Source organism: Anguilla anguilla, chromosome 13, assembly GCF_013347855.1.
Source record: "Anguilla anguilla isolate fAngAng1 chromosome 13, fAngAng1.pri, whole genome shotgun sequence".
NCBI lineage: Eukaryota > Metazoa > Chordata > Actinopteri > Anguilliformes > Anguillidae > Anguilla > Anguilla anguilla.
In genome coordinates, this window is record NC_049213.1 from 38,312,605 (window position 1) to 38,323,082 (window position 10,478).

At 39.1% G+C, this 10,478-nt stretch overlaps 1 protein-coding gene across 1 annotated transcript in view; it reads right to left on the reverse strand.

Annotated features, from left to right (window-relative positions):
- Nucleotides 1-7,710, reverse strand: part of LOC118211441 (hemicentin-1-like) — a 202,790-nt gene extending 195,080 nt beyond the window's left edge. The window contains exons 1-8 of the mRNA XM_035388640.1: nt 7,014-7,710; nt 5,402-5,440; nt 4,679-4,972; nt 3,921-4,217; nt 2,738-3,019; nt 2,245-2,520; nt 1,723-2,019; nt 978-1,253 (exon numbers count right to left, since the gene is read on the reverse strand). Coding sequence (XP_035244531.1) covers nt 978-1,253; nt 1,723-2,019; nt 2,245-2,520; nt 2,738-3,019; nt 3,921-4,217; nt 4,679-4,972; nt 5,402-5,440; nt 7,014-7,089 — 1,837 coding nt within the window. The 5' untranslated portion in view covers nt 7,090-7,710. The remainder of the gene's footprint in view (nt 1-977; nt 1,254-1,722; nt 2,020-2,244; nt 2,521-2,737; nt 3,020-3,920; nt 4,218-4,678; nt 4,973-5,401; nt 5,441-7,013) is intronic.
- Between the last annotated feature and the right edge of the window lie 2,768 nt (nt 7,711-10,478).

The following is a 10,478-nucleotide window of genomic DNA, read 5'->3' on the forward strand; positions in this document are numbered from 1 at the left end:
CGGTTTTATAATGTTGCAGAGAAAATTGCAGTGGTGTGAACTGGTTAGTTGCAGAGCGTCTGAAGCCGTTGCCTGGGGTCTGAAAAGACCCACCTTGTCAAATCGTCAAGTGCAGTTTTAGAACGTTTACAATCAGACGTCTTGGAATTTTGCAAGTTGCATCCAGTCTCGTTGCGAATCATTGATCTGAACTGGCCTTTAGTTAGCTACGTTGCAACAAGGTAGCATTGTATTCAAGAGACGGTTTGCGAGGTCGGTAGCGTTAGCTAGCGTTTTTTCTAATTGTTAGCTGACATTAGATTGTGTTAATTACATTAGCTAGCTAGCTAACCCAACGTCACCTAATATGAGAGATGGATACTGTGCGCAATGTTGTCTAAACTAATGTTGCCTTTATTGACATGGTCCGGTAGCTAGCGTTAGCTGTTCAAATAGCTATTTAATTTAGTAACGTTACATTGTCATCAAATGTAATACGAAATCTACATCAACAACTAATATGACCTCTCATGTTACACAAAAAACTTTTTAGGGTTCCATAACCCCCCCCCCCCCCCCCCCCCCCCTCTGTTATTATAACGCTAGCAGACACCGGAAAAAAAAGTACGCCGCTCAAACACAAATGAGTTGAAGAGCGAGCCTGATGCGTTAGCTCCGTCTACCCTCTCTGGCGGACTAACCACTGATGGGTGATGGAAAACGCGTCACTAACTATGCGCCGCTTCTGATTTTTTCCCGGGACTGTCGCCACAGACACACAGTTCTTTAATCATAAATAATAATAATAATAATAATAATAATATAAATTAATATAATAATAGGCTCAATCACCATTGTGTTACCTAATTCGGCAATAGATAGTGACTTAACAGACATTTATTTTAATGAAAATCTTTGAGATTATTACTTTAAAGTAAAAAATTGAAATACATTTTAATTATTATATCTGTATCATTATGTAATAAATGACATCTTACCATTAACTTTGAGTGCAACCATATTGCTGCTGCCAGTATACAGTTCTCTTTCATTATGTTGTCCTTTACATGTGTATGTTCCTGAGTCTGACTGAACAGCAGACAGGATCTCATAGGTGTCCTCAGCTGTGCCCACAGGAAGTTCTTGTCCATCTCTGTACCATTTATGCATCCACACAGGAGAGCGGTCCTGAATGTCACAGTGCAGAGCCGCTCTCTCTCTGTTAAAGATGTGTGTCCATCCAGGCTGTAGAGTCAGAACCACGGATGGGAGAGCTGGACAGACCAGGAAACAAAGTGCAAGATGGAGTCACAGGAATACCTGCTTTACATGGATTGCTGATGCTTGTCAATCGACAACTTTCTAAACAATATTACAAAGGTAACAAAAAAAAGAATAATTTGCAAATACTGGATATTAATTATTGCACTTTTACAAAAGCATTAATATATGTCTAGCTAGCAAAAGAAACCATTGTAAGACTACAACTTACAGGAAGAACTCATAATATTTACGCATGTGTGCTTGTATGGATGAACAGTGAAAATATTATTAATTTTGTTTTTGTATGTGTGTGTATGTGTGTGTTGGCATACATGTACAGTAATGTCACTACAATTCATTTCATTTTAGGTTTACCAAAGGAGAACTATGAAAGCAACAACAATATATAACATTACAGAATTATTAGATGTATCATATACTAGACTGATAAAAAGCAGTAAATTGTATTTCTTATGTTACCAGTTATACTGAGCTGGAGAGAGTCACTGTACGGTGTGTAGACAGTGGGGCTCCCTCTCCTCGCTAGGCACCAGTACTCTCCACCATGTGAAACTGCAGCAGATTGGATGGTGTAACGGGACCCGTCAGTGCTGCTGGAGTCAGTGTTGGTCAGTGCTGCTCCCCGTGTTTCTTTGAACCAGAGATACTCCCAGGCAGCAGGATCAGTGCCAGCCCTGCAGCTCAGGGTCACTGTATCTCCTGTGAAGATCTCTCCACTGGGGGGGTCCAGAGTCAGCAGGGGTTTGGGGGCCTCCCCTACAAAACAGGTATCATTTTACCCACAGGTTAAAACACATCATTAATATTGTTGTTGGGGGGGGGGGGGGGGGGGGGGTGAACATACATTTCAGATGCTACTTTAAGACACTAACCATAATAAACAGGCCACAAACAACAATCCACAACATTACATGTAAAGCATAAATTGAAATACATTTTAATTATTATATCTGTATCATTATGTAATAAATGACATCTTACCATTAACTTTGAGTGCAACCATATTGCTGCTGCCAGTATACAGTTCTCTTTCATTATGTTGTCCTTTGCATGTGTATGTTCCTGAGTCTGACTGAACAGCAGACAGGATCTCATAGGTGACTTCAGCTGTGCCCACAGGAAGTTCTCGTCCATCTCTGTACCATTTATGCGTCCACACAGGAGAGCTGTCCTGAATGCCACAGTGCAGAGCCGCTCTCTCTCTGTTAAAGATGCTTGTCCATCCAGTCTGTAGAGTCAGAACCACGGGTGGGAGTGCTGGAGAGACCAGGACACAAAGTACAAGATGAAGATGGAGTCACAGGAATACCTGCTTTACATGGATTGCTGATGCTTGTCAATCGACAACTTTCTAAACAATATTACAAAGGTAACAAAAAAAATCAATTGCAAATGCTGGATATTAATTATTCAACTTTTACATAAGCATTAATATATGTCCAGCTAACTCTCACAACACAACAACATTACTCACCATCTACAGTCAGTGTCACATCATTGCTCTTTGCAGTGTAAACATCACTTCCTGGTTTTCTCCCTTGGCAGGAGTATATTCCACTGTGTGACTGATCTAGAGCTGGGATTGTGTACTCATTTCCACTGCTGGAGAGCGTACTGTTGATAGGGGCTCCATCTCCGTACCACAGATAACTCCACTCAGTCTGAGGGGTCTGAATCTCACATTTGAGAGTCACTTTCTCAGTGGGGTAGAACTTCGTCCATGCAGGGTTCAGGGTTAGCACAGCAGGTGGTGGAGCTGCCAGTACAGGACACAATCAAAACCAGCACATGGACAAAGAATTTCAGCAGTTCAGAAGAATTCAGTTAATGTGTGTGCATTTACTGAATAAAAAATGCAAAGTACAAACTTTTTTTAAAATCAATTTCTATCTACAATAACACAAAAATATGACTTGTACTTAAAAATAGTCTTAGAAATGACATGTATTAAAATATTCTTAATTTAGCTTTAATTAAAATTAAATTAATTATTGGAAGTTTATCTAATCATTGTGCAGTCCGAGGTGGAGGGGCGGGAGAGAAGTGCCTATTTTACGAGCCTGTAAATCATGTAAAATAGGCATTAAGTTGCAAGAAATATTGCAAAGAAGGAGTTAAGCTTAAATGTGCGAGGTCAAGTAAACATTGAGGCAAAAAGATTATTCCCAGTGAGGAACTGCAAAGCAGCTTCAAGATTTCTAGGTGCAGTTTTCAGTACACACTCAGAAGGCAGAAGACAAATATATTGTACTGCGTAGCACGAGAAACGGTCATAAACTACACGACAGCTACAGGAAGAACTCAATGCTACTAGAGAGAAACCAGTTCACCTGATTACAGTGAAATGGCAACTACGATCATACAAAAAAGCATGCAAAAATGTTCAGACAGCAAATGTTTATGCATGTGTGCTTGTATGCAAGTACAATGAAAATTATATTTATTTTGTTTTTGTATGTGTGTGTCTGTGTGTGTAGACATGCATGTGCTCATGTGCGTTTGCATGCATGTACAGTAATGGCACTACGATTCATTTTATTTTAGTTGTGCCAGGTGAAGGTGAACTGTGAAAGTAACATTATAATATCATTACATAATAATTAGCGGTATCATATACTAGACTGATAAAAAGCAGCAAATTGTATTTCTTATGTTACCAGTTATGCTGAGTTGGAGAGAGTCACTGTACGGTGTGTACAAAGCGGGTTTCCCTCTCAATGCTTGGCACCAGTACTGTCCACCATGTGAAACTGCAGCAGAGTGGATGGTGTAACTGGACCCGTCAGTGCTGCTGGAGTCAGTGCTGGTCAGTGCTGCTCCCAGTGTATCTTTGTACCAGAGATACTCCCAGCCAGCAGGATCTGTGCCAGCCCTACAGCTCAGGGTCACTGTATCTCCTGTGAAGATCTCTCCACTGGGGGGGTCCAGAGTCAGCAGGGGTTTGGGGGCCTCCCCTACAAAACATCTATTATTTCCCTTAACTTACCAATGCATTGCTGCAAATGCTGCCGTTTATTCATAATCAAAAATTGGAACGTAAACTTCATTTCTGTACGTGTAAAAGTGTGTTTTTCATTGAATTGTTTGTCAAAATTAAGTTTGAGTGGAGACTGAATCTAAAGCAATGTGTTCCTTCAACTGCAGTGTGCACAATTAAAATGTGGTTACACTTTAGGAGCATCAATGTGAGCAAGCACCACAATGGTGAGTGTGACAAACTGACCTCCTTTTCAGTCACTAATACACAATGCTCTTTCTGTTACACACTTCTCTTGTTCTACTGTTGTTTTTTCACATCTCTGAATTTAATAGGTTCTGTTGCTCATCAAAAAACAGACATATGATTTCCTAAAGATACATCTCTTTGAAGTGAAGTATCATATTCTGCAAGTAAAATGCTAATATCTTGTCTTACATGTCACTGTCAGAGTATGTGGAGAGCTGATTATCTCGCGATTTTCAACCTTTGCTTCACACCGATACTGAGCACTGTCAGACTCAGTCACATGACTCAGGGTGTAAGCAGAGAATCCTTCTCCAGTATAGGAGGAGAGTGTGGTCTCTTTAGTTTCTCTTAGCTTCTTCCAGGTATATTCCCATCGGATGAATGGATCTGAATCCTCAACCTTACAGGTAAGACGCACAGTCTCCCCTGACCACACATTTGACCTCTGCGGATCAGCAGTCAGGACAACTCGAGCTCTGGTCTCTAGAGAAGAAATATTATCCCAGTGAAAATAAAGGATGTGAAATGGCTTCCTAAAACAAGCATTCAGCATGACCACCATGCAAAAATATTCACAGACAGCCAATGTTTACGTATTTATTTAGCAATTTCAGAAAATTTACTTGCAGCCTTAATTGCTGGTATTGATAAACAGAGCATGAATTCATGTTAGAGCAGTAAAGTTAGTTTCAAATTAGAATGGCATGTGTTATTTTAATAAAACAAAGCAAACTTGCTCATATTTGAGGAACACGAAGATCCAGCAGATGCTCAGTTTGTAGTGTCAGCACAATGTACAATTAATAAGCTAGAACCTTCTGTTTTGTTCAATATTCCCTTTGTTTCCCATAAAATGCACTTTATGGATAAAGTAGTATGAATAAGATGCACGTGAATAATAAAAATACTTGCCTGCCTCTTGTACAAAGAACATCAGGACAACCAGTCCAACTGGAGGGAAAAAATGAAAATGAGGTTTTTTTTTTTTTTGTTTTTTTTTTTTAACCAATGAAGCAAATCAGCAGCACAAATGCAGTGCACAGAAACACAAAAACAAGAGAGAAACAAAAGAAATGCCCAAAGCCTCCTTGTGTCCTTGATGTATGGAAGGGAACAGATGGTAATACTTGTAAGTAGGAGTGAGAGCCAGTGTTCAGCGTAGTTATTTTGATGGTAAAGCCAGAAAAGCACTTTGAAAGTACAGGGACCCTATAAACCTACACTTAGGGAGATAGCATACCATCCACTCCAGTTTGCCATGTTATTTTATTAGTACTTCATAAACATGTAACAGGTTGTGTTCAAAAAATGAGAAAGAAATGTACTTTATGGCTGAATTATATTACTTCCACAGAACAGGACAATTTTCTTACTCACACAGTGATACATGGTGACTCATTCACACCTAGAATGCATCATTCACAATGTTATTCTGATTCTGAGTGTAATTCCTTCTTGTTTTAATTCACTATAAGAAAGACGGAATGGAAAAAAACTCACCTGTTCTTGTGGCAAACTCATACATGTTGAGCTTTCTCTCCCCTGCCCTTTCTCTAACAGGTCCAGCCCTGCAGCGCTGGCTGGTTTTGTTAGCGGATGCGTTTCATTCTTTTAATAGAGCCGTGGTCAGAAACTGGTGTGGTTAAAGCTACTTCTCATGAACCACGTAAAAAAAAAAAAACACTTCAAAAGAACTCACCGACACAAACCTGCACATTCGCACATTTAAAGTGAATACCTTTCTGGAATTTTTCTATTTATTTATGCATTTATTTATTTGTTTGTTTTCAATTATTTATTATATTATGGTTATGATTGTAGCCTACAGCAATGTGACTACACAATGAGAGGAGAAAGTAATGAAGAACATGATCTACACACGAGATAAACGTGCAGTTAGAGACAGGAAATGAGATACAAGGGAGAATACAGAGCAGTATAACGCCTCCAGCATCACACCTTTTTTATCACAAGTCTGAAAATGACATGCCCACAATAAAATGGCTACTACCTTGAGCCCTTTTGACTACAGGCATAATCCTGGCTCTGCTGAAAGGTAACCCTTGGGAGACCCTTTGCCAAGAGTCAGAATTGCTCTTAAAAAATAATAAATCAGAAAGTAATAGAAGCTCAAACACAGTGGACGTTTTTTCTCTCACCTAAAAGATTATTATTTTATTCTTTTTAGTGGAATGGATACAAATGCCAGATGGGTTTAAAAATACAATGAAGCCACAGCCACACCATTGGGCAAATCCTGGTTCAAAATTGAATACCACCAAAAATTTGCATTCTGCATTGTTTTCTTTTTTCTAAGCTATGTCTAGCCAGGTTTCCAAAAAGGCCATTTGGAGACTCCAAAAGGACACTTGGTTACCAAATGATATTATGGGTGTTTATAGATGTAAAATACATTGTATACTATGTGCTAGTTGAAGATGTTTGCGGAAATTATCACATTTCCGAAAAATTGCTGTGGATTTTGTTCAGTGGATCCTTCTCGTGAAAAAGACACCGAATTTACCTTGATCTTGTCGTCCGTGGATTTCCAAAACGCACTGGAGGTGAGGAACCCCCGAGCCTTTTCTGGCATCCCACATGAGGTTTATGGTCGCCGGTCGGGGCTCAGCTCTCCATCACACCACACCACCCACTTCCCGTTTCACACCAGCAAACACCGCCCCCTACAGCGCTCTGGACATTGCAGGAACGCCTCAGCACAGCTGCGTGCGCACGCAGACAGACACCCCGCCGCACCGGACGAGAGTGAAACAAGCCGCGCCTGCGGCGGATTTGTACAAGACGCCGGGTATCTTTAAAAAGGCAGCTCGCCTCGCAACCGAGAGGCACTCCACGGTAACTAGACAACATTGCCTTTTCCCTAGTTTCTAGCCAAGACCCACTCGCTCTCGGACAAGGCTGCTGCTCAAGACGGTTCCGGTGTTCTGTCGATTTGGCCTGCCTTGTCGAAATGTTCTACCAGTAAATTTATAGTCATGTCTATTACCATATCGGGAAAATACTTCCGCGACTAAACTGCGCTACTTTAGTAGAAATGTCAGAAGACCGGCTGTTGACGCGCTGCGGGAAGGCAGAATCTGCAGCTGATTTCCCCGTGAAGCAGCGGGGCATCGCTTTTGTTAAACGAATTTTTCTTTGGCTTTTACTTTCGTTTTGACACCGACGCGTGGATTGTTACCGTGTGCGGAACGTAAACTGTACCGTGGTTGCCTCTAGTAAAGCTAGAACTGGTGACTTTTTTGGGTCCTGTCTGGCTAACATTAAACTGCAGCATGAACCACAGAGGCTTCCATTTCACCTAACTGAAGTGAATTTTTCACTTATTGAAAGAAAAAACAGGGCCAATCCATAGCATCTGAGTACAATAAAATATGTTTGTTGTCTTTCACATCTGAAATAGTGACCCCTGTTTTGCTCAAATTCATTTTTGGCTGTCATAATTTTTCCTTTTAAGAGCATTAAAAAGCTTTCAAGAGGTGATATGATCTTCCCAGTATATTTTCACATTAATAAAACAGTGTTTTGATATACAATATGTAGTTCCTCAATCTTAAGTTGAATTATAAATGTATTTGTTGTTACCAAGTCTATCAACATCGATAAAATACACGCATGTATAAGTTTGTCAATTCGATTAAATAAGTCCAATCAAGTTCAAAATAGCAGTATTTTCTGTTCTAGACTAGTGGCGCCACCTAATGTTTTCTGAAGGAAATACAAATCTGAGTAATGCATTTTGAATAGTATTGTGTGCTTCCACGTAAAAAAAATTATACTTGGCAATCATCAGTATTCTGAATGTTCCTATTAGAATGCAGAGTAATTTACACCATAAAAAACACATTACTTAAGCATGTTAAAAACCTTTTACATGTTTGGGCAAGCAAAACATCAGCAAGCTTTCAGTTACTTGCTGGTTAGAATTTTAATTAAATTTCTCCAGTCATTATGACAGAATATAACACATATGGCAAAAATGAAAGCAAAAAATAATTAGGATGAAATCAAACTGAACATTTGAAGAATAAAGGCTAACATATCAAGGCTTGAATGCCTTATAATTTCACAGCTACGTAGTAAGTGGTTTAAAAAAAAAAAAAAAAAAAAAGCTCATGAAATGAAATGAAGCAGATGTATGCAGTCTAAAGGTAAGCCATGTAGTCAGAGATCAATGTTCTGGATACACATACAGTACCATCATCTCAGAAACCATGGGATGACCTTTTCCTACATTACATAAAATCCTCACTCTTTCCTTTGCGATCACAGCCATCTGCACTGGTCCTAAGAGAGATGTTTTTCTCTTCACTGGCCAGCTAAAACAAATGAGAAATAGTCACAACTACAGATTCACAGAAGCAGTGTCACAGACAGACATATGGGCCAAACCAAATCATCAAAATACACCCAGACAGAGTTAACAGTGCATTTGCAGTACCTTTGATTGTTGTGAGATCTTCTGGATCCTCTTTTGGTGGGGGTACTATGAAAGCAAACACAAGATATGAGAATGTAATAGCTTTATTCAGTCTCCAGGGCTAGCACAGCCAGAATGACCATGAAGTGGTCCATTTCTGAAATTATTATATGATAATTCATATAAATCTGTGTGCAAAAAACGTGATTCAAAATATTATTTTCTTGTATATTTTATATATGTACTATTTAAAGATCTACTATTTGTGTGTTAATAATGGCAAAATAATTCATTTCATTTCATCTGTAGCAGAAGTGAACTTCAACAAAAATCAACAACAGTACAAATAATATTGAAGAATTTTGCTTTATCTTATTACATTATTACATTACAGGCATTTGGCAGATGCTCTTATCCAGAGCGACGTACAACAAAGTGTATAACCATAACCAGGAACAAGTATGTCGAAAACCCTAGAGAGAAGTACCGTTCCAAGTGCAGGGAACAACTGCATAGTTCAACGTGGACCCTGAAGGTTAAACTGATTACACTAGACTTTTTTTTTTTTTTTTTTTAATAAAAAAAACTGATTTTAATTTCTTTTGTTACTAGTTATGTAGAGTTTGAGAGAGCCACTGTATACTTGCCTCATCTTATACTAGACAGAGGATGAGCTGAAACGCCAGAATGATTATGAAATATTTCTTTAGACCATCATACTCTACAATAAATTATATTTCATCGAAATCCCTGCTTCTGTGCTTGTTTGACAACATATGCTGACGTACGCATGTGCACGTGCCTTAATGACACTGCTTCATTTTAATTCCGTTTTAGCAAAGGAGAACTCTGAAATCAACAACACAAGAAATGACATTACAGTTGTATCCTTTGTCTCATATAGACTGATAAACAGCATTTCTTATGTTACCAGTTATACTGAGCTGGAGAGAATTAGAAATACTACATTTTAATTATTACATTTGTATCATTATGTAATAAATGACAGCTTACCATTAACTTTGAGTGCAACCATATTGCTGCTGCCAGTATACAATACTCTCTCCTGATTCTCTCCTTTACAAGTGTATGTTCCTGAGTCTGACTGAACAGCAGACAGGATCTCATAGGTGTCCTCATTCATGTCCACAGAAAGTTTGTGTCCATCTCTGTACCATTTATGCATCCACACAGAAGAGCTGTCCTGAATGTCACAGTGCAGAGCCGCTCTCTCTGTGTTAAAGATGTTTGTCCATCCAGTCTGGAGAGTCAGAACCACGGGTGGGAGTGCTGGACAGACCAGGAAACAAAGTGCCAGATGAAGATGGAGTCACAGAAACACCTGCTTGGATGGATTGCTGATGCCTGTCAGTCATCAACTTTCTATATAATATTACAAAGGTAACACAAAAAAATAATTTGCAAATGCTGGATATTAATTATTGAACTTTTACATAAGCATTAATATATGTCTAGCTAACTCTCACAACACAACATTACTCACCATCTACAGTCAGGGTCACATCGTTGCTCTTTTCAGTGTAACCATCT